General features: G+C 37.1%; 3 protein-coding genes across 7 annotated transcripts in view; 1 reads left to right on the top strand and 2 right to left on the bottom strand.

The window, feature by feature from the left end:
• Positions 1-439: 439 nt before the first annotated feature.
• On the bottom strand, positions 440-1,259 carry LOC116175830 (40S ribosomal protein S15Aa). Its single transcript, XM_031494151.1, has 3 exons — positions 1,115-1,259; positions 622-922; positions 440-569 (listed from the first exon to the last, which is right to left on the bottom strand). The coding sequence occupies exons 2-3, from the start codon at positions 918-920 to the stop codon at positions 476-478; spliced, it is 393 nt and encodes a 130-aa protein (XP_031350011.1). The 5' UTR covers positions 921-922; positions 1,115-1,259; the 3' UTR covers positions 440-475.
• Positions 1,260-1,682: 423 nt separating this feature from the next.
• On the bottom strand, positions 1,683-10,509 carry LOC116175829 (mitochondrial Rho GTPase). 5 transcript variants are annotated; one of them, XM_031494147.1, is made up of 11 exons: positions 10,312-10,509; positions 9,863-10,267; positions 9,666-9,818; positions 9,292-9,620; positions 5,478-5,806; positions 5,293-5,423; positions 3,341-3,553; positions 3,099-3,295; positions 2,832-2,870; positions 2,626-2,697; positions 1,683-2,409 (listed from the first exon to the last, which is right to left on the bottom strand). In XM_031494147.1, exons 2-11 carry the CDS (start codon positions 10,262-10,264, stop codon positions 2,274-2,276), a joined length of 2,001 nt encoding a protein of 666 aa, XP_031350007.1. In that variant the 5' UTR covers positions 10,265-10,267; positions 10,312-10,509; the 3' UTR covers positions 1,683-2,273. The 5 variants fall into 5 exon arrangements, with proteins under 5 accessions (XP_031350007.1, XP_031350005.1, XP_031350009.1 ...); XM_031494145.1 differs by having other exon boundaries at positions 10,317-10,509; XM_031494149.1 differs by lacking the exon at positions 2,626-2,697 and having other exon boundaries at positions 10,317-10,509.
• A 2,899-nt stretch (positions 10,510-13,408) lies between these two features.
• Positions 13,409-24,348, top strand: part of LOC116177537 (receptor-type guanylate cyclase Gyc76C-like) — a 50,963-nt gene continuing 40,023 nt past the window's right edge. The window contains exon 1 of the mRNA XM_031496554.1: positions 13,409-13,837. The gene's annotated coding sequence lies outside the window, so the exon portion shown is untranslated. The remainder of the gene's footprint in view (positions 13,838-24,348) is intronic.

Raw genomic sequence — 24,348 nt, 5'->3', positions numbered from 1 at the left:
ACGTGGTCATATTATTATACAAAACATGTTTAGGGGGTTTAAATTATGTATATATATTTTGGGACAATGCTGATCAACCCTATTATCATAGCATAAGTACACTAATCAGTATAGTGAATATGAAAAACATACAAAGCCAGTTGCACAAAAAATCCAGGATCATTGTTTAATCCGCTATTAAGACATTTGATTGGCTTTATACTGCAGTATGCAGCCAATCAAATGTCAAATGTTTAAACTCAGATTTAGCAAATAATGTAGGATTTTGATAATTCTTTCCTGAAACCGGTCGATAATTGCATATCAATATCGGGCATTCTCTCCTGACAAGCATAATAGATCTCCATCACTATTAATTAAATGCCACTCAACAGTGGAGAACAACTGTTTATGGAAGGCAATTCCGTAAGACCTACCACGTTTGTATTGAAGTCAAATATATTAATAAAGATGTTTTATTTTAATTAATCATACATTAAAAGAAAAATCCCAGTATTTTGCCACCAAGATGTTTCCTTCTAGCTTCCTCGTGGTCCATAATACCTCCACTTGTGGTCAACACAATATAACTAAAAACACACATGAAACCACACTATAACATTACGACTATGTGCCACTTACCCGAACTGACGAGACGGCAGTAAGTTATTCGTCCACTTTTCAATATGTGTAATCGGTACGTCAAATCTAGGCGAAATAACACCACATTTATTTAATCTACCGGTTAGATTAACTACAACCTTCCCCGATCTGTGATCGTCGACAATTTCGAATTCGCCGATGTATCCATGTTTCATCATAACAGTTAGAAACTTGACGATTACCTTCGAGCACGGGCGAATTAGCACTTGTCTTTTGCCACGTTTTTCGGCATTATTGATCGATTTAAGGGCGTCACTCAATACGTTCATCCGCACCATGGCTAAAAACAGGTACACTTGTCATAAAAGTAATGGAAATTATGGAAACGGGGCGAACATGATTTCTAACCTAAAAGTGATTATTTATATCGACACAAATGACTGAAAATATTATTAAAAGGGGTAACAGGAGGGTGAATCTTTGGGTTATTTGATGTTTTAATTATAGGATGATTGAAAAATACCGTAATTACCTGCGATTTATTTTGTATTTACAGCAAAACCATTTACTGTTTAGAAACGAAGGAAAAAGGAAGTTGTTGACAACCTGGACGATGGGTGTCGCTGCTATCGCGTGACTATTGCTACGTTCAACTAGCATATCGGGATACATTCGGTTATGCGTATTAGGACCTGTTCACAATGCGCTATTCACATACGTTCATAATTTCGAAAATTAAAAAAACTAGTCGCAAAGCTTTGGAAGTTTTCTATTCTTGAAATTTTAGTGTGTAGTATGGTGGAGTCATGTCCCGTTGAAATAGAACCAAGACAATTTTATGGTCATTTTTCACTCTCTACCGGATAGAATACGCCATAACCTAGACAAGGGGAGACTACAATCCAAGGTCAAAGATTTTTTGACCAAACATGCTTTCTCAGTATTGCTGAATTTCAGGCTCAGGCAACGGTGGAACCTGTCGCACATGGCCCTTCACTGCATTTAGGCGGCTATTTGTATCGGAAAAAGGGCTGCCATCTTGTCTTATGGCATCTACCGTGAGTTTGAAATTAGTGAGGTTTACTGAAACAAATTCAAACTGAAATTGCACAAATTTATTCCAACTGGTACTACTATCAACAAATCGGCACAATATAAGTAACACGGGATAAAAATTGCCCTTAATGATTAGAAAAATATAACTTTAGGATGTGTTCATGTAACAATTTCGCTTAAAATCTATATTATTTAAATATTTTTGCTCTACAACTAATTCACCGGTATCACACACACAAGCAATCATCCTTACCCATTACAGAACACATCCGACTTTTTTGAAAATTTTAAAATCAGATTTGATTTAACTGATAACAAAAAGCAACAACACAATAAATTAGTTATAAACTAACTACTACAACAACGCACCTTAAGACTAGACAAAATAAGACAAACGCCGCCGTACGTGATGTCAAATCTTACATAATTTACAAACTTAAGACTAAAACGGTTAGTATACAAAAATAATATTGTCGATTCCTACAGAATTTCTCAAATATTAGTGTCAAATTTGGCGACCTCTACCTCCTATATTACATACTAGGCGACCAACTTTGCCCTAATATTTAAACACGATCTACACCAATTGGATTAAAAATGAATTTGTACATTTTTCGACTTCCGCCTCGTTTACACTACCTCAAAACTCTCTCGGTAGTATTTAATACTTTCACGACGAAAAATCCGAAGGCGGTGGCGATTGCGATACCAATTCCAGCTTTCCACCAGGCGGTCGTATCAGTAGGCACGAGACCGAAGTTCCGAATGTTCCTTGGAAATTGCAAACAAGTTTAGTAATTCGCATTGGCGCACCGATCGGCATGCGGCAACACTAACACTTAGGACTATTTTTAAAAAATCAAAAAAGCGTTAAGTTATTACAAAAAAACCACATGCAACACAACCTGTTAATAAACTAGCTAACGAAATTATCACACTGCGCATGACACATTAAGAAATGCAATATATTTGAATAATAATGGTAACCTGTAAAATTGATTAAACCATTCTGATGGTTGAGGTCGTAATAATAGCATATGAACCATGCGACGCAGTGGACTGGAAATAACGTTTTGTTTAAGAACCTACACATCGTTTCTCTTCGGCAAAAGGAAAAACAAAATCGGTGCGAAAATGAGAAAACATCACGCAAATTATACGAAATGATCTTAGTAGAAAGTTTGGAAACAAACCTGTGTCTATAAAACAATATCCACGCCGCTTGAAATCGACTAAAGCAAATAAGTTTCTGTGTATTTTTTGTTTCGATGCTGCTCCCTGAATAACTCAATTTCACGCCCCTTTCCCTTACTAAAGCAATGGTAAAAATGTCAAATTGAGTTACACAAGGTTGCTTGTAATGAAATGGCCAAACGCGATTGGTTTGAATTTGCACGTGCGTTTCGAAAATGATGAGACAAAAGCGACGAATCCCGAGTGTTTTAATCGTAAATACTTACGGGAATGCGGCCATCGTGGCCAGCTTGACGTAAACGTCCTTCCGCACGTGTCCTTTCGCGCTGAAAGGCTGCGGAGGCAGTATTCGATATTTCTCGCAGAACGCCTGCGGTTGGAGCAGATAGTCCTGCTTCTCCTCCGGCAGATCGCTTTTGCCCGCCACGACCAGCACGGGTATCTTGCTTTCGGCGAAGTATTTCTGAAAGTTTTATCAAAGCGGGCTCGCAAAAAAAAATCAGCTCACAATGTAAATCCGCGCGATGTACTCGAAGGATTTCGGGTTGCTTACGTCATAAACTAGACAGGCGACGTCGCACTGTACTTCGTGGGGGAGTAGGGGATCGGAGACGTTTCGCACGTTTATATCGCGAAGGACCATTATTTTGTCTTGACCGTAGACTTGGACCATATTTACAGTGCAGTTGGGACTTCCAGTGATATCAACTCGCGGGTTTTTCTATAAAGATTAGTCTACATTAAATCAGGCGAAATTTTCATTGAAGCAAAACCAATTTTTTTTTGTTATGTAACGGGTCGCCTTGCTCATCTCGCATCTTACATTATTTGCAATGAAAAAGCAGCATTTCTCTTCGAAAATCCGCCGCCGCCAGACCTTCGTCAGATTGCATTTCTCCAGAGAAGGGATTAGCAGCCTTACAATCGCTTTCGAAAGCGAAGATTTAACATCGTCGGCGCAGACCAACAAGAGAAATCATTTCCGGTGGCAGAAGAAAGTTTGTTGGAAGACCGTTGACCAATCGCGAACCACACCACGTAGGTAGGCTCAGAAATTTTACATTTTCCAAGAAATTTGTCCGATATGTATTCTCGCATGATTAAGGCGTTGTGCGCAGGTGCACCATTCTGTTGAAACCAACACCCTTTTGCCCCCCCCCCCTCGCCCCAATAACCTATATGTTAACTCTATCTCGGAAATACAAAGAAATACAATCAATTAAATAAATAGAACTGCCCGCCCAATTAACGTTTATTTTATAGCAGATGTTAAATTGACTATTTAGTAGGTTTGAATGAGTAGCGTAAGTGTCTTTTTAATCCTAAGGGTAGATAAAGTAATCACTTTAATGGCAAGGGTAGATAAAGTGAAACAAAGCCTTGTGCATTCCAATAACATGTCATTTTTATTAAAAATGGGACGCTGAGCACGAAATAAAAAATTAAGTTCGGAACATAATACAATATTGTTTCCATGGAAACGACAGGAGAACCCAAGCTTGCTATTTTGGAAGCCGAAATTAAATACCTATAGAATTTTTATGCCTTCTGCTATTAAATACAGTTTTGTATTATACACGACGATAAAGGGAAACTAATCTCGTGAAAGTTAGTTCACTTAAAGATTAAAACATCTCTTGATCGTTATGTATAATAAAAACTATTCGAGATTATTCCAAAACTAAAAGACGATTGCGCGAAAATAAATTTTTTTCATTTTCACTCAGAAACCGTAAGAGGTACAAACCCGCTTAAATGGGAGAGGTATAGAGAATTTTATGGTGATTAATTTTCCCTTTAAAAGTTTCTTGAAGGTCTGCAAATAGCGAAGTTATGGCCAAAAAACCGAAAAGTGTCATTATCGATATTTCGTTGGCATTCATTTATTTTCAAAAAACAATTCTAACAAAATTTTTCTCAACTTTCTGACGGTGCTCAAAAAATTGTTATGAGTTATGGCCCATAAAATATTATAATCAGACATTGCAGCCATAACATGAATGGTTTTTAGTTCATACGAGATGTCTTCTGTTATAGCACCATCATAAATCGCACGTTCACTATCATCTGGCAACATTGTGCAGCATCAGTACTTTCATCGGCATAAAAATCGAATTTACCAAATTGCAGATATGTTCTTATTTGTGTAAGAATTGATCAAATACAATTTTACATAAAAATATACCTAATATAAGTATTTTAAAGGTATATATTGCCTCAAACACATCAGGGATCTTGCGCCCCTCTTAACAGCACCTCGGCCCCCCCCTCCCGCCTCCCAGTTGCGGGAAACACTTGTCTAATGCAAAAATGTTGGCATGAGTACAAAAAAACAAATTGCTTTTTGTGATCATAATACAAACGCACTGCAACAACATCCAAGACCAAATCTCAATGTATTTTAAGATGATGATGAGATCTTTACAGTATTTTAAGTTTCTGATTTTGACCTTTACTCACATCTGTAGGTGACCTAATAAAATTCCGACAGAATAGCGATTTTCCAGAAGACGCCGGCCCGATAACGTGACACTGATACACGTTCCGACTTGATTGCTTTTTGGCCAGATCCAACTTTTTCTCCCTCGTCACTGAAAAGCAAGCGGCGTTATTACCACACCCGTACACACACACCACCCATTTACCTTGCACAGCAGTCACTTGACAATCATTTTCGTAAATATTATAGCCGAGATAGGCGAGATATTCGAACGCGCGCGGCAAATCGACGAGCGTCATTAGCGCCCACTGACACATATACCCCTGATATGTTATCCAGCCCCTCTCGTTTGTCGGCACCATCGCGCTGACGTCACTGGCCCAAGCCGGCGTGGGGCACGTCGAGAATAAGTCCTCGTACTCCCTTGGCGAGAGCGCCTGGTCTCGATCCTTGTCGTACCTCTCGAACATGTGCGATAGAAACTGCTGCCCTCTGTAGGATAACTCTGTCGTACAACCCGAAGGGACCTTCAACCTAAAATAAACTAGATGATAAAACGGTGGAAACCGTTAAGAAAGGTTTCCCAATATAGTTTCTAAACCAGTTTTCTGTCATAATGGTGGTATCCCTAGCTACATGATTGACCTCTTTGAATGAAAACTGGTATAAAAATCAAAATTTACATCACCACTCAGGAATCTGTTATAGAGAAACTAATATAATTGGCATTAATTATACCAGTTCTTTTCTACCGCAGCTATGAAAAGCTGAGTCTATTTTATGAGATTGTTGGTATACGGGCGCCTACCTTCTCGAGTTGGTTTCTATTAAACTTTTCCGTAAGTTACACAAATTTCTAAATAACGACTGCAAATTTGGCAAAATCTTATACATGTATAAGCGAGCTGTGGTGACGTGGTGCACTGAGGCGAGCAACTACCGATTTTCATTTGGGATATGATTCATTTATAGCTCGCAAAAATTTGGAATTCTTTTGATAGTTGTGTCAAAGCAATTTATTGTATCAAAAATCAATAACTAAATCTATATGCTTACAAATAATTTACAGTGGCATAATTAAGAGGGCCACTTTTTTAATGGAAAGCACTATTTTTCGTGAGGTACTATTAAAGAATAAACCTTTTTATAATATGATACATAACATAAAAAACATGACATAACTAATAAAATTATAAAATTAATTAACACAACTATTTTCTCATAAGTTCCATTATGTAATATAAGTTTTTATGCTGCTACTCTTTAATATGTAATGAAAGCTAGATATATTTCCTATTAAAAAAAAAAGCCCCCCTTGTCTATGCAGAAGTACGCCACTGACGGCAAATTTAAAGCACGTAGCTTTCAAATTTCAAAATGTTCACTCAGTTGCTATTTAAAAAAAATATGCCCCCCTTGTCTATACAGAAGTACGCCACTGACCGCAAATTTAAAGCACCTAGATTTGTAGCATATTTCAAAATGCAAAATGTTCACCCTGTATATGTACATTAGACAAGACATTTTGGAGAAGTCTAAATTTGATCACTAATTGCGTTATGGCTGTGACAAAATACACTTTATTATTAGTAAGTAGGATTTTTTTTGAAAAAACACAAATTTTTGGCACCCCACGAAATATTTTGAACCCTTTGTTTATTTGGAAAACATTATTATAAACAATTGAATTTATATTTTTCTAACATAAGAACAGCAGATCCATATATCATACTAAAGTAGCAATGATACTCTGTTTCTGCCACAGATTGACCAGCATGGTTTGCGAACCTATACCGAAACCATATATTGTGTGGCGCAGTTCAGTTAAAGCTGGACTGTGGTGCTAAGGGTCCCTGGTTCGAATCCGGGTTCGGGCATGGATATTTGTAAATGTATAGTGGGTTGGGTTGGTAGAGCAGCCTTGGCTGAAACCCCGCCCACTCAAAAATAAAGGCAAAATAATAAATAAAAAATATACGCCACAACAAAATGGCGGTGCCGAGCGAAAGAATCGGACGCTGCCACTATTATGTTGCATGGTTCTGGATTCACACAGAAATTTTGGGCTGAGACCGTGATGAGAGCTGCGTGAAAAAGGCATTCTGGAGTTACTTTCTTATAGCTTTGCCATGGTTTATGTCTATTCTTATTGCGTATTAAAAAATAAAAAAATATACAGTATGTTGCAATAAAAATTAGTAATTAGTGGGGGCAATTTTCAATTAATCCGGAAGTATTAAAAATTGACATTACAGATAATAGGTACATTCTTCGTTCTTCACAAGATAAACGTGCCAAATTTGAAAAATATTGATTTGCATATAACGGAGGTAATTGATCGTTCCAGGAGTTCTGCATACCCTGTTTTAAATAACTAACCTCCGCTAACTGTAACCGGTGGTCGCTTTAGAATTTCAGAAGTATTTTTTTTCGAATTTGTATTTTATTCAACATAGGAAAATTTACACATATACCGCTTCACAGCGAACGTGAATAAAAGTATGTCTGGAAATAAAAAGTGATAACGCGTGCATTTTCGAGTTATAATGTCACGTACCATTTTAGGTGCGCTGAAATTTTCGTTTGATGAAAGTTTATCTAGTAGCGGTAAGACATTGCCAGCTTTATTTTTAGTGAAAAAAAATACAAGAACACTGCAATTTTTCGTTAGCGTTAAATGAAACCAGATTTGTGACAAGTGCGCGTTACCGGCAAGCTTGGTTTTGCGTAAAGACCCTAAGTACCCTAATTCGTAACACAGCCGTTTATTTACGAGTGGTAAAAATTACGCGAAGGAACATTTTCGAGTCGCAAAATAGAAACGGGATTAAATAAACTAAAGATTGAAATTCATAAACAACGAAGTTTTTTCGGATCGCTAACAGTAACAGTTGATTTAAAGTCAGTTTGCAATAAATAAAAATTGTGTGTACAAAGGCCTGCGGCAGGGAATTTAAAGACATTTGATCAGTACATTTTACCTACCCTGAAACCTAGTTAACAAATTGGGCAAAATAAATATCAACACTCAGTAGCGGTCCCAGGATTTGGTAAAGGGAGGGGCCCAAACCCGAACTTTGTCCCAATACGGAAAAAAATAAAAGAAATCTGATGAAAAAATGGACAATGGGGGGGCCGGGCCCCCACGCCCCCCCCTCCCGGGGCCGCCACTGTCAACACTGGCTTATTCACTTCTGTGCATAATCATGATATCGAGTACCAATTTTACAAAATTGAAGCCAGTCTCATTGAACTCGGGATTCATCCGAATTTTTCTTCTGTTCGTCACAAAGATAACGTTACCAGGGTGGTGCAAAAAGTCAATAGGTCCGACTCTCTGCCTGTACCCTCATTTCCAGCTAGACCGCTGAACCGATTGGAACCAAATTTGGTACACATATCTTTAGAGATGAAAAGCTTTTAGTAGGGGAGCCCAATAGGAGATTTTTGGGATTTTCTCAAGCGCGTCAGATTAAAGTAAGGTGGGTTAACTACATGTTGAAAAGTGTGCACTTCAATAATTTGTAAGAATATGTAGCTCACACATGACTTTCGGTTTATTAGGGAAAAATTCTTGTTTTTTTCTCCTTTACCAACTAATGCTTCTTTACATACTTACAGGTTACCCTTTATATAATTCCTGGATTTTCAGACCTTTAAAGGCTACATGACAATTAAATGTATTTTCTTGGAGCCTTTTGAAAACTTTTGTTTTAAAGACTCAAAGATTCATAAATATCTTTAAAGGCCCCTGGAGTTTCTTCAAGCTTTTTTAATACTTTAACACTCTTTTTACTATGCTGTTAAACGTGAAGGAAGAATGCACAGACTGATCATTGTTAGCTAGTTTTGGAGACCCATAAAACCTCCTAAAGACTCAGCTCTTGCAAACTCTTAAACCATTAATAACCTTACAAGCCCTGCACAAATAACAAAGTTAATTTTTTTACGACAAGTAGACACAAATTATACCACTTTTTCTCTACAACAGAATCCCCTAACCCGTGAAGCAGACTTACAATGGAAACAAGTAATCCTTGGACACGTGCAAATTATCATTATACCCAAACTTCCTCAGCACAGTCCAGGTGGTTTCGTTTCTACCTCTTTGAATAAATAAACTGTGAAGGTAGAGGAATCCCTTTAACGTGACACTGTTGTGATGTATCCCATCGTCGAGGTTCTTCCTCAGTACTCCTTTCACGTCGTCTAATACTTGCGGTTGCAATGGCGCATTAAAGCACCTACTTTGGAAATTATTAAGCTCTATATCGTTTAATAGTCCATCATTATCGATGTCACAAATTTTAAATATACGAATTAACGCCTTCTGACAACCCTCGGTTAACTATAAAATTATGTAAGTAACACGATTGGAAACGGGGACACTTACGTCTGCTTTCTCAACGTTATACAGTGGACCGGTGGGATGCAAAACGGCCTTTTGTGCGTAATAAAACATTTCTGATATATTTTTTAAGGTTTTTGCAGAGCATTCGATACAAGTTTCTATCTCCGCATAATCTTCCATTAACGCATAGACACCCTACGAGAATATTAAACGAGGCTGCGGTCAATCAAAGTACTTACTTCAATAGTCGAGTAGTCGACCAGATCAATTTTGTTCCCGACAAGCACCACCGGGCAGGTGTAATCGGGATGATGTTGTCGAATCAGCGGTAACCAGTAGGTCGACACACGGTCTAAGGAGTCGTCATTATCAACGGCGTACACCACACAAATGACGCTGGCTCTCTTAATTTGATCATTGAGCTGATCGTCCGTTTGCTCGATGGTCGAGTAATCCACAATGTTGGTCGGGACCTGTTCGGGCGTAACGTCGGCGGGTATCGTGATCTCCTCGGCCTTGGCGGGTACAGTTTCGGGGAACTCCTCGCTGACGAGCGATAGGATTAACGACGTCTTGCCGACACCTCGATCGCCCACCAGGAGAATGCGGACATTCCGTTTCAACGGCAGTTTTACAACCATAGCCTGGCGAATTTTAATTATATAACGAATAAAAGGAAAATGTAAACCTAACTGTTTATTTTGCTCCTTTGCTGCTTGTAATTCACATGATTTTTAACCGTATGATTTAGCTCGCTATAACGGTGAAATTTGGTCCTGTGAGTCGCTGTAATTAAACAGATTATTTAAAAAACGGTGGTGGAGTTCACGAATTTTTAAATAAGGGCAAAAACTACCACCGTCGACCACCTACAGCTCGCTTTTTGACATTTGAAAGAGAAAGAAACAAAACGCGCTAACAATTTTTATACAATGTACTTGTCATACATTGACATTACACCTACAATACGATCAATGCCTTAGTTAGATCATATGATCTAAGATCAATGCAATGAAATTATTTAAATAAAAATAAGTTATTTATGTTTAGATGAAATTTTTAACGTTCCTTAAATAGATTGATTTATAACAATAACAACCCAATATTGTTATCTAAAATGGCAAAGGTCACTAAACCACCCGCACCAGTCCAGCTAGCTCAATATTAAGGACATGTACTAATAAAATCTTTAAAAAAATATATATAATTTTTTAAAGGCACGTCCAGCTTCCGCCACGACAAAAATCTCGATATTAATCAATTTACAAATTTTCAATTAACACCTGATGTATATAATTCTGGGTATGAAATAGAAAAATGCAACTTGAGACTCCTTATCTGGGGCGTAATTTGCACTCTATTAATCACAAAACCAACCATTACCAGATGAACAAATTTATTCGAGATAAAACAATCAAATAAACTGAAAGAAAAACAGTCACTCAGTGCTAGAATAACACACACACCGCACGCAACCATAGAACAATTAATTAAACAAATCTCTTCATGTAAAATCTGATCCCACGAGAGAACTCTTTCAACAAGACCTATTATGGTAAATCGGTTAGCTATAACCGATGTTACATTCACTCCCTTAAATAGATGTTACCCTTCCTCCTCTCATATTTTATACTACTGCTAGAGCAATATGTGCTGCATCAAAATAGATGCAAAATTAATACAAATTGTGTGCAATGTATTTATGCTGTTGTTGGGTATATTTTAGGAAAAAAGACATTTTTTTTAACTTAATCATGAAATCGTACGCCCTGTATGCGCAACCTAAAAGCTTTGGAAAAATAATTTCCAGCCATTTTTCTTAACCTCTTTTGTTAACATTTTTTTTCCCGACCTGTGTTCACATAGTAGGCGTGTGACCATATTGAGACCCACTGTAACACAGTAGTGCACAGTGAAATGTTCCCATCAATGCCCTTTAGAGTGTTACTCAGTTGAGCGGTGGTTGTGGTGTTTCCAGTAAAATGGAGGGGGGGGGGTGGTCCACGGGTCACTCATGAACCGATTTTTTAAAAATTTGATACGAAAACGCAGTTTCAACGCTCAAAATTGTTAAAAAACGTGTTTGCCGGATAAAATACGAACTTCAATTCCGCCTTTGATGATAATTATATGTCTAGTGGGCTTTAATTGAGAGCCTTCCAAACTGCAGTCAATAATATGAACCATTTCAGTAGGCGACCTTACTACTGTCCCTGTCCCAATAGCCGATTGTGTAAAAAATTTGGGCATTTCTATTGATTGTAAATTAAGGTTTACTAAGCACATTGACAACCTTATTGCTTCGGCTTATTATCAGTTAAGATGCTTGTATTCTAGTCGTCACATTCTTGGCATCAAGCAGAAGGCTGTTCTTTGTGATGCACTGGTTCTATCACGGTTCAATTATTGTGACGTGGTATATGGACCGTGCTTATTACTCAAAGACTGTGATAGAATCCAGCGTGTCCAAAATTCATGCTTGCGCTTCATATTTGGAATTAGGAAGTTCGAACGGATTTCACATACCTTACCAATGCTAGGCTGGCTCAATATGATGGAAAGAAGGCTAGTTCACTCTTCTTTATTTTTTCATAAAATATTAAACAGTAAAATTCCCCCGTATCTCTACCGCAAAATTACCTTTCGTACAGACGTGCACCACTTAAATTTGAGGCACAGGGGACTTCTATCTGTTCCTATGTTTAAATTATCATTATTCAAACGATCTTTCTTATTCAACATCTGTAAATTTTGCAACAACCCCAAAAATACAAAATTACTGTATCTGCCTGCTGCAGTCTTCAAAAGAAACATCAAACATCGAATCATTAGAGAGCGAATGTTAATGCGAACGTAATTGAAACCACTACGATGTTTCCGTTGCATTTCCAAACGATAAGCTGCCTGTCAATAATTGTTTACTTTACAAATAACTTAACTATTGCAGAATAACTTTATTTATTTGTATTTACACAAGGGGGTTTCAAGGGGAAGAACAGGTGACCATATCAACGGGTTTACCTGACCTTGTGCCCATTGGTTATGGTGTAGGAACCATTATTTAACCAATAAAAACCATTATTATTATTATTATTATTATTACTGTTCCTTTACATACTTATATCAGATAATTTTTTTTTCATTTTTCAAAAAAAAGGTTAAATGTTTGCATCACTAGAAAGAGAAAACAAGACGCTTTCCAATGATGTATCGCATGACCCATGTTGTAATTAAACAAAATTCAAGATGACGGCCGCCCTCAAAATTGGGTAATGCAGAAATTTGTTTTTCATTCCGAAACATGTATGTATAACAATGTCCTCCAAATTTGAAATCAATACCTCGAACCGTTTCAGCAAGAGAGCATTGTTCCATTACTTTCTAACCAACCACCCTGTATAGACGTGCACATCTTATATGCTTATTCGAAAAGTTCGTATTTACCCATTTCAATAATATAAATATTTCAGTAAAATTAATTGTCTGTTACTCCATTGCTCCGTATGTACCTACATAATCAACGAACGGCACTTATTTGTGAGCGCCCCTACCGCCCCCCACCCTGGAATCAGCGCCCATTGGGAGGCGGTATCATCCTCGTTGGGAACCTAGGCCCTATGGGCACACCACTGCCTATGCAAAAAAAGGCACTTTTTTATGTACACCTTTTAACTAATAAGAATTTCTGTACTTAAATGCAAAGTAATCGAAGAGATGGCGCACCACGTCGTCGTGGTAATTTAATGCTAGCGCGACGCATGCGCGAACATGCAACAGGCTGGTTAGAAGATACGAGTATTGCCGCACTAGTATTGCAAGAAGTTGTAATTTGGTCCGTCTTAAATTTGCGTTTAAACCAGTTTCGCGAAGTATCTCTCGCCAATCGGCCTTAAGCGAACAGGTGCGAAATAAATTGCAGAAAAAAAAGTTACGTGTGCTATAAAGGTCGTACGTTACGTTCGCGCAGAAAAGTGCGAGTGCGAATTTGATTTTTTTAAAGTGAGAAAGTGAACTAAACTTTTGTTTGTTAAGTTTGGGCAATTAATGAAAGTGCAAATTGAGATTTTCTTTTTTTATTCGCCGCCGTCGCTTGTTTACTTCGTTCTAAAATCACGTGATGTTTCGAATTGCGGCCGCTTTTGAAAAAGTTCACAAGAAAGTTGATTAAAGACGACGTACGCCCCTTTGGCTGTATTTATATTTCTAAACACATGGTAAGTTGACAAACTTGTCTTTATATTTTTGTCTCCAAGGTCAGCAACGTTTGCCCTTCGACTAAGTTTACTGGAGTTTATCGTAATTATTAGTATTTCTGTTTGACCTGCTGACTGACGTGTTGTTTTCAATCTTGTCGGCACGTGGAATTAACATGTACTATCATTTACATAAAGTACCATTTTTGGAACGTGCCCATTTCTCCCGAAAAAATCGGTAGCGGGGAAAATCCCTATTCGAATCTGCTTCATCATCTTACATAAACATTCTAAATTTAAACAGGCGAAAAAACCTACGAAGAAAAATGAAAATTTTGTAGGCCTAACCAATTAAGTACGCTATTCGACGTATTACTCACAATAAAGAATGAGGTAATTAGTCGCCAATTAAACGAATTTACTTAAAGATACCGATTGTACGGTTACGAAAGTACCGCGAGGAGCCAAATGTAAAGACGTAGTCCGCCCGAAAAACAAACAACTTTTATTATTTTTTTAGGCCATATTTTGCATCGTAAATTTGTTAATTATTCGCGCGATAAAGCTATTCAAATAAGATATCAATTGTATCAGTTCGATTATTGGGGCACGTGCCGGATTAAAACCCCTTTTGTTTCGTATATTTAATTAAAAATACCAGAAAGCCAGAATTTGGAAAACTCGCAGAGAAATGACTGGACTACTGCGATTGCAGATCCACTATAGACATCGTAGGGGAAGATCGGGATGATTGGGTAAATTGCAAGAGAGAACTCGTTGATAGGGTAAATTCGTGCCCGGAAAATTCGTCTCAAAAGGAAATTCACACCCAAGAAAACTTTCCTCGTGATTTTTATGTAAAAGTAGTTTTTTTTTAAAATAAATTATGCAATTTTACATAAACAATGCGTTTCTTTCTTATTTCATTTGTTTTTATAAATGGGGGGGGGGATTCCTAGGTAGACCTTCAGAGATAAACAATTGAAGTATTGCAAATTATTTGAGTATTTGACACACTCCATGAAAATAGAACAGTTCTATTTTTCCTCATCTTTTTCAGTCGATTTTTCATCATCAGTGCTACCAACCAACAAATTTTGTTAGAATAGGGAGAGTGAGGGTATGTTCTGCTATTTACAATTGACAAATGCTCATATGGCCTTTTTTAAATTAATTATGCAATTTTACAACGACAATACATTTCTTTCTTATTAACGAACTCCTAAGCGAGTTCATGATTTTGGACTTTCTGTCCAAAGGAAGAACTCATTAAATTTGCAATGACCCGGAAGCTCGTTTGCTATATTTGGTACAAGTTTATTTGTTTTTATAGAAAGGGGTTGCAAGTGAGACCTGCAGGTGTAAACAATTAAAGAAATAACAATTTTTGACACTCCCAGAAGTTAACCGTTAGCAGTTCTTGATTTTTACGTAAAAGTAGTTTTTTAAAAATAAATTATGCAATTTTGCAACAGTGCGTTTGTTTGTTTTCATAGGAGGGGGTTGTTAGTTGGACCTGAAGTAGTCAACAATTAAAGAATTAAACATATTTGACACTCTAGACGAGACTCTAGACGTTAACCACTAGTAATTCGTGATTTTTATGCAAAAGTAGCATTTTTTAAATAAATTATGCTAGCTTGAACTAGGTGACTATTGAGATCACCGTTTTTTTGGACATATCCTCGGACATATCAATATTTGTACAATGTGTGTGTTTCATACCTACTAATCTATGATTTTCTGTGTGACTTGTCTATTGTAAAATAGCAACAAAGGTTTAATAAATTATTATTATTATTATTTAGATATTTTAAGCAACTTTTAAAGAATAATTTTTTCCATCTGTATGTATGTACAGTTGTTCTGTTTCATAATGGGAGAAAAACCCTACCCTAAAATTTCAGGATTGGTTCACAATAACGAATGTGGGTCTGGATACGCGCAATGTTTTTAGTCAAATCGGATTGCGCATGAGCAAAACAAATTATTTGATTTGGAATTGGTTTCACCTTTATTCTAGCCTTTATTCGAGATGCCTGCATACAAAATTTCATTTAAGTATTTTAACAAATAAAAAACAGACCGACGGACAGAAAGACAAATAGACTGACAGACAGGTAGACAGCAAAAATTCCTGCCTTGGTGTAAACCTCGACACCATAACGAACCAAACAGTGAAAAAAGTAGAACAATAGCTCTTAAGATAAAGACCTAGTAGCGACCGAATGACCGTAGGGACGGACAGACGGAAGGATGAATTAGCCACAATAGTGCATTTTTTTAATTTTTGCGCCAAAAATATAGACAAATATTTATTATCGTTTATTATGCTATTCAATTCAATTCAAAGTAGGTGTATGAGCGAATGTGTGGGTATGTATAACAAACTTCAAGACGAAGCATTTTTTAAAAATCTTTATCTTTTTGCCATTTTTTGTTGAAACATCGTATACCTTTGTAGCTTGTTGGTTCGCGTCACCGTTAAATGAAGATCATTCACATCAGTCGAACAACCAAACACTGCAACTGTTGCATATGGCCCGAATTTTTTTTAAAAAGCGTTTTTTTGATCTTATAACATTTTGAAAACATTTTGCAATAAACTCGATGTTCAAAAACCTAACTGGCCTACAGTCTTTTGTTTTTGAGTTATGGACTAAAGTTGAATTTTTGGATTTTTAGATAAAAGCGAGGATAAAAGCGTATACTTTCTTTTTTTAATTAAGTTATAGAAAATGTGTTTATTACAAAAGTTTCTTTGTAATAATTGTTGCATAATCTATCGTTTTCAAAGTAAGTATGTATACGGGATCAGGTAAAAAATGTATTGGCGAGGGTATTGGACCTAACTTCATTTTTTGAATTCAATTCAACAAGATTAAAAAGAAGTTTTCAAAGAAATTAAAAAATTCAAAAATTGTGCGAAATTTTTTTACATTTTTTTAAATCATTTGAACCTTTTTTAAATCTTTTTTTGAGTTCCTTGAATCATTTTTTTAATATCATCCGTGATGTACTATAGTTTTGAGGTCTGTTTCGGGTCTGTTTAGACAAAATTATACAGGGTGTTGCATTTAAAAAATGAGGTTAGGTTTTTCGGGTTTTTTACTTGGCCCCGTATATTTATTTCGCCGTCAATTTTTTTCTATCACTTATAGTTTAACAGTTACCCATAATAACGACCAAATTTGGCCACCCTACACCTACAGAGAAAATAATTTATGCAGAAATGCGAAATTCTCCAATTTTAATACCTAGTTGACATAATTCCGAATACCAAGCAACTTTCTTTATATTTGATCTCGATTTGATCATTTATGAGCTTGCTATATTGCATCATATTGTAACGTAAATTTAATTACGTGCCTTATTTATTACAACTGATTAACAATAAATATATAACAGCCTTGAAATTGATTATTAATTTATAACAGTAAAAATATTATTCATCACTCACGAACACCGTGAACTATTTATTACTTCGGGGTCGAAAATGGAACTCACTGGAACGCAATTCGATTCGCTTATGTAGTAAACGCCCCCTCCTCGAGCGCTTCCGAAGGCACCCGACTATTCTAGAAGGTTCTCAAATAAACACGTCATATTTTTCGGAAAGATTACGTCACATCCACATAATCTCTCATGGCGCCTCGACGTCCATCGCGATTTCTGGAATATTTAAGCAATTTTCAAGAGCGAGAAAAGCGGGTTTCCTGCTCTTGTTGGCTACGGCCTTGAGAAATACATTGTTCGCCGAAACTAATCTTTCATGGCGCCTCGATGTCTATCAGGATTTCTAGTTTATATTCGGCAAAGCTCGGCCCCAAACGATCCTCGAAACGATCATAACAGAACTCGCTTTTGAAATCGTGTGCCAAAATTCGCTTCCGAATATTCGTCCTCAAAGGAACTCTTCTCTATGTACGTAAATACGCCTCCTTGATTTTGCCCTTGCAATAATTACTTGCTACATTCTACAAGACAAAACTAACCCCTTCCTTGAGTTTCGGAAAACTATGAGGAAACTTCGTTTGAAACCATCTAAGAAGAAGTGAAGAAGTGACATTATAATTAAAGAATCCACATGGAAGAATTAAATGAATTCGAAGGAACAGAATCGGAAGTTAAAATTGAAAATTCAATGGCATAGAAAAAGTCGAAAAATCCAGTGGGGCCTGAAAGATTTGGTGGATAAGAATAGTGTGAAGAATCTAAAACGTTTGAAGAAAATGGAAAGTATCCGATGAAATGAAAGATTTTGAAAGAACTGATGGATGGGAAAATTTAAAAAACCAATAAATTTAAGAGTGAACACAAACATTGAAAGGAGGATGTGGATTTATGGCTTGAGAGTAGGTTTTATTTGACTAAAATCGAATCAAAAAAAATTTCAAAAACCTCTGTTTTTTTAATTAAATTCTATACATTTGGTCATGGGAATTTCAGAAATACCCCCATCGCCTTATGCAAAAGTGCACAGTTTAGGACGTATGGGCAATTTTTCATTTTTTTAATTTTGCGTCCCTTATAAAAGATGTATTTTTTTATTAATAGTTAAGGTATTCGAACGATTCATATGGGCGTTCCAAAAAGAAAGCATTGGACTATCATATGGCACATAAAATATTGAAAAGTATTTTCGCAAAATGGCACCAAAGTGAAAGTGAAAAATTTAATGGAAATGGGCATTTCCAGGTGGAAATCTGTGAACTTTTGGACTTTGGCGACCACCTCTTCAAAAGACGCTTCTCACTTGGACAGTACACTGTCCCAAGTAGGTTAAATCTGTCCATAAAAAATTTAGAAATTCGATTTTTGCTAAAATGGCCGTTTAACCACGAAATTAAGTGAATGCAAAAGTTTGACTGGGATTCGAGATTCCTGAAACACATTTTCGTGGTCTGAAAGACTGATATTGACAAAAAATTGGATTACGTTTCAAATGATCCGAGATTGAAGGTCAGTCTGACGGGAATAATCCATAGTGACACATTGAACATGTTTATTTGCAGAATCCGAGACGGCGAGTTGAATTGAAGTTTCCATAAAAAGTCACTTTATGTACGTGGTATTGAATTGAATAAAAAAGTCGTTCGCAATCGACAGAAAAAAAAACTGATACAAAAATGTTACTACCGGCACGTAAGAAGGCGAAATATGAAGCATCCCCACTATTCTTGCACCGCCACGGAGCCAGTTGGCTCCTCCTACAGACCGTCGTCTACCTATTACTGAAAACAGAATTGAAAAATTCGAAACAGTTCGCGAGTTACCACGTACACAGACGGACGGACAGAAAGTCCACATGCCCAAAATTTAATCAGTTAGTCCCTTGAACATCGTCTTCCTATTATTAAAGACAGAATTAGAAAATTCGAAACAGTTCGCGAGTTACCACGTGCACAGACGGACGGACAGAAAGTCCACATGCCCAAAATTTAATCAGTTAGTCCCTTGAACATCGTCTTCCTATTATCAAAGACAGAATTAGAAAATTCGAAACAGTTCGCGCGTTACCATGTACACAGACGAACGGACAGAAAGTCCATGATGTAATGGAATGTCAAATATTTCCTCTTTTCTTTCAACGTAAGTCTACTTGATCTCGCAATCGGAATTAGTCAATTTTTCCCCTTTCGTTCCATAGCCACCTTAATAACTTAAACGCCCTGGGTAGGATTGTGCTGTTGAAACATTTTAAAGAAGTAATTATCTATTAATGTTTAACTAAAGCACTCTTTCCTGTATAAATAAAAGTAGGTAATGGACCAATTGCCCAAGGCGCTTGTGTAATTTGAAGATTCAGCGAGTGTATTTTGTTGGGGCGTGGTTAAATGCAAAATTTTAAACGGTGATTGGCTCATTTCTAAACGAACTGGTCAAAAAGTAGGTGTCCGGTGTGTTAAAAAGAACGTTATTATCACCACGTAAACACATTTAACCACATTTTTTATTGCTATACATTAGTGACACAAGCAGACTGTAGGTTTTATTGCATAAGTAATCAACCCTTTGCAATGGAAACAAGGGTGCGAATTAAGTACCAAGCGGCGGATTACGGCAACCGCATTTCTTTCAATATGGAAGAACGAATTACGCAAGTTTCTACCCAGCTCTCTGTTTCCAAGTTTAAAATTAGCGATACAACCGGAAGGACTTCCTTTTATTATTTACATGAATTAAATAGATATCTCGAGAAAAATACATAAAAAGGTGAGTCAACGCGTGTCTCTAGCTTTTCTAAGTACAACGTAATAGTTCTTATCTTCGCGTCCAAATTTAAAACGCCGAAAGGAAACTGAAAACCTCTAAACGTGACGTTCGCGCGGAACCGCAAGATGACTGTTCGGCTCGAAGGACCACGCTCGCCCTTTTTTTTTGGTCGACGTTATTTTAAAAATCGATCACTCGCACGTCGGCGGCCGTCATTTTCGCTTACTTCCACCCGAATAAATCGCCGTACTTTTCCAAGACACGATAATTGATCCGCAAAGAAAAGCGCCGGGCGAAAAGTAAATGTTTACACAAAGGATTTCTCGTCCGAAATGAATTTATCGTTTGTTGACCAAATACTACGTGCAGGTCAGTATTAAGACGGTTTTTATAAGCGCGCGCGATACGCAATAAAACTACTCGAGGCGGCTATTTTTAGCCGCATAAAACTTGTTTGTTTAGAAATGTGTGGGAAGGAATTAAATTGTCACAGAGAAGAGAGTGTATAGCGTAGTAGAATTTATTAAAATCGTTTAATGGTGCGCGCACATCACGCCAAGTACGAATTGGACACATTTACATACACTTCCATGGTGTAAGTGTAAGCGACCTTTATACGACCAGATAAACCAAAGCTAATAATAAACTGCAGCGCTCTTCGTTACGCGCGCGGTTATGCATGAGAGTTTTTTGTACGCGATTTTAATGTCGTTATCGAGGAGTGTCTTATCTCTAACATGTTTTTCAATGGGAAACTTGTTCGATCGATTCCATTAGCGTTACACATTAAATATTTACACAAGCAAAAAAATACTCATCGATTCTTCAGTTTTTCTATACATTATTATGTATTACATATTTTCGGTTTTGCTGTATGTAGTTCACCAACGGCCTCCTTGGAGGAGAGGGTAGGAGCACCCTGGGCTTGAACGAAACGGGACAAATCATGAATTCGTATACTGAATATTCCGGCGTAGACTAGCTAGGAAAGTCAGTGTGGGAAGAAAACATGCTCGAGGAAAGAAGAAAGTTCTTACGATTAGTTTTGTCGCCCGAAATTGACAAACGTTAGATATTTCTCGCACTTTATATGCCGCGCTATTAGTCTTATCTCTTTTGTTTTGTGTTTTATCCGATTGCAGATTATTGGCAGAAAGCGCCCTTCTGAATTCAGACGGCCGTAATCTACAGATACCAACATTCTAGCCCTCGTATCATAATTCTGGTTGAGATACTTAAACAAAATAAAGTTTACGAGGTGTTCAATAGCGTGTAGAAAGAAAAGAAAATAATGTATTCCTAGATGATCATCTTTTACATCTAACTTGACTTTAATATCATAGTCACTTTGACTCTTTTTTTAATCGCTGTTAAACCTAAATGGGAACGAGTTCACAAACCGAAGCTTTGATATGACGAGGAATTACAACTCGTTAAAAAGAACCATTCTCAATTAACGAGATTATTTGAATACGCCGTAGATGTCTGGGGATTCCTGCGGTATGAATACATTACTCCCATGTGGTGATCATAATATTCGCCAGTGTATGAAGGTTTATAAACAAAAGCGTACCACAAGTCCATTTTATCTTTAGATCATACATATTAACGTGGATGGAGCGATACAGCTACGCGAACATGTTCTGATTCAACACTCTACGCACTTTTGTGCTGTATCTCTCTTTACAATTTGTATGTTCTTATTGCACATACAGTTGCAGCGATGTAACCAGTCAGAAAATCTAAATCCTTAACCTCAGAGTGTTAATAATAAATGCAATATTTATTTTGTAGGGTAAAAAAATGTTGAATACATGAATAAATATATCTTTATATGGAAATTTACTGATACAGAACTGTATAAAAATTTTACTTTGATATAATCATGTCATTTCAAGCGAGGTTCTTCCATCGAAAAAAAACACGTCTGCATTACCTCTGCTACTATACCATGGTTCTTTCTGATAAATTAACGCGCCATTTGGAACCGATTAATTTCTACGTCGCGGATTATTTATCATCTCTACCTGGAAAAAACTGCACGGTTCACAATTAAGTCGCTTCTCCGAACTTTACACCTTAACCGTGTTTTGTCTTCACTCGACTCTGCTTTTGCAACTATTAAAACGCGCGGACGAGATGTACACTTTCACAGATGCTATCTGGCTGTGCGTTTCGCTATTTATATTGAGCCCAAAACGGAACCAACGGAATTACCCCAATCGGCGTCCCGTTTAAACGAATACTAGACCAGCATCTTTTGTTTATACTGCAATTTTGTCTCGCCCTAGACTCATTGAAACTCCATGGGATCATCAAGTCGAGCGTCAAGTAATAAACCTGTCTAGTGATAGGACCTACGTCGTGTTGTGAAACGAGTTGCTCGAGGATGTGTGTGTCGCTCGGAGGATCGTTTAAATAAACATAAATAAAACGCAAGAAATTGAGTTAAATCAGTATTCAAATAACAAAAATGTTACTTGGCATTTATGCACAGTAAGATAGTCGCAAAATACCACCGTTTTGTATTGCCATATCAACTTCAAAAGGAAGGTAACGCGATCATAAATTTCGAACAGGGGTGAGGTCTGTTTTCTATCGAATCAGGAAGAATGATTCTCATTCACATGCCCGGTCAGTTCTGAAATTGCATTACTGGCAACCATGCTAAGGAGATCTGAGGGTTTATTTTGAAAAGCTCGAAAACCAATTATGGCTATCTTTCAACAAAATTCGACCCATCGCCCAAGCCGATAACATAAATCGTTACTTTCCTGCGAGTTGTTAAAATATAAAATGCTAGGTACGCATGGGGAAAAATTACACCCTATTTAAGTACACGTGAACGTATCTATGGAGGTTTTTTTGGGCTCGATTAGAAAGGCAGGGTGAGGAATGAGTTGGAGAATTAAAAAAGAAAGTGAAATTGGTTGGGTGAAGTGTTGACTGAGGGACCTGAAGGAACTGTGGGCGGAAAGGGGAGTAGATGAAAAAGGATGATAGATAGATGCTGTGCAGAGATGAAGGGGAGGGTACGTAACAACGAAGTACAAGATCGAACGAGGTGGAGGAAGAGCACTAGGACCTCGACTAGGACTTACGATGCAGAAAACTGATGATAATGACAAAATAGGAAAATAGGAAACTCCCTTTTATAATTCTGGGTCAGGTTTAAGATAGTGTTAGGATGTCCCCCCCTCCCACATCAGAAATTGAGTGTGTTGCTATTTTTTTTGGTTCTGTCAATATTAAATCTATTTTGCAAGTGCACTTTGTTTGTCACTGCGCTTGTATTCGGGAACCAGACTTTTGATCCGGCTCATACTCAATAGCACTGATCTTTGAACTCGTAGAAATCGATCGGCGAAGGTTTGACATCGCTGTCTCTTTTCGTTCTTCGAGTTGGACGAGGAACAGACAGACGGACAAAACCATCACATATAAATATGTAGAATTTTTTCCTTTCGAAAAATTCCCCTAAAAAGTAACTATAAATTTAGTTTATGAGGCAAAATGTACAGGGCGTTCCAAATTCGCGGGGGTGGTAAAATGAAAGCCATACAAAGTCTGTTAAATGAAGGCGCATTTTGGTGCCGAAGCTTGCACTGATTAGAAATACAGCAGAGCCCCGATTATCCGTGCTTCACGAGACCGGACGAATCATGGCTAATTGAAATGCACAGGTAATTCAAATTAATATTTATTTCTTACATATGAACATATTGTATACATATACTATGTATGTACCGGGTGACCCAATAAGACTGTTCCTCGGCCATATCTCGGGAACCGTTCGTCGTATGACTTAGGGGTAAAAAAAATTATTGGGTAAATCGGTCATGAAGAATCGCTGGAAAATATTTTCAAGTTCTAAAAATGACCACCAGAGGACGTAACTGCCATCTTAAATTTTAAAATTGCATTTTCTTTAAATTTCGCATAATAAACTATCATTTTCGTAAAAACAAAAACTCACTTATTTCAAAAACAAACATGGCGTGGCGCGTTCAATTGTTTTTGCAATAACCTGCTTTAACGTCTTAACCGTTTGATCGATTTTAACAAATTTGATATGGTTGAAAACAACATTCCTTGGGCAATGAGAATCAAAATATAGTTAATTTAGTTGAATCCTTCTCCGCCAGGGGGCTAGTTTTGACACTAAATCCTAAAAAAATCAAATGGAATGATCTGACTTTTTCTTTAGGAAAAAGTAGCCAAATAACATCCAAAGAGGCCAGTGAAAACCGTTTTTCAAAATCTCGTTCATAACCTCAAATATAGAGAAGATGAGATTAATTAATTAATTAATAATG

Source organism: Photinus pyralis, unplaced genomic scaffold (genome assembly GCF_008802855.1).
Source record: "Photinus pyralis isolate 1611_PpyrPB1 unplaced genomic scaffold, Ppyr1.3 Ppyr1.4_LG7, whole genome shotgun sequence".
NCBI lineage: Eukaryota > Metazoa > Arthropoda > Insecta > Coleoptera > Lampyridae > Photinus > Photinus pyralis.
This window is presented reverse-complemented; position numbering and strand designations above follow the sequence as displayed.

What these genes read in the sequence shown, in the direction of transcription:
- LOC116175829 (XM_031494147.1), bottom strand. Translation starts at nt 10,264, where the DNA reads ATGGTTGTAAAACTGCCGTTGAAACGGAATGTCCGCATTCTCCTGGTG. An exon ending in TCGACTACTCGACTATTGAA is followed by an intron (nt 9,819 to 9,862) that starts GTAAGTACTTTG and finishes ATATTCTCGTAG; the next exon opens with GGTGTCTATGCGTTAATGGA. An exon ending in ATAACGTTGAGAAAGCAGAC is followed by an intron (nt 9,621 to 9,665) that starts GTAAGTGTCCCC and finishes ATAATTTTATAG; the next exon opens with TTAACCGAGGGTTGTCAGAA.
- LOC116175830 (XM_031494151.1), bottom strand. Translation starts at nt 920, where the DNA reads ATGGTGCGGATGAACGTATTGAGTGACGCCCTTAAATCGATCAATAAT. An exon ending in CTGCCGTCTCGTCAGTTCGG is followed by an intron (nt 570 to 621) that starts GTAAGTGGCACA and finishes GTGTGTTTTTAG; the next exon opens with TTATATTGTGTTGACCACAA.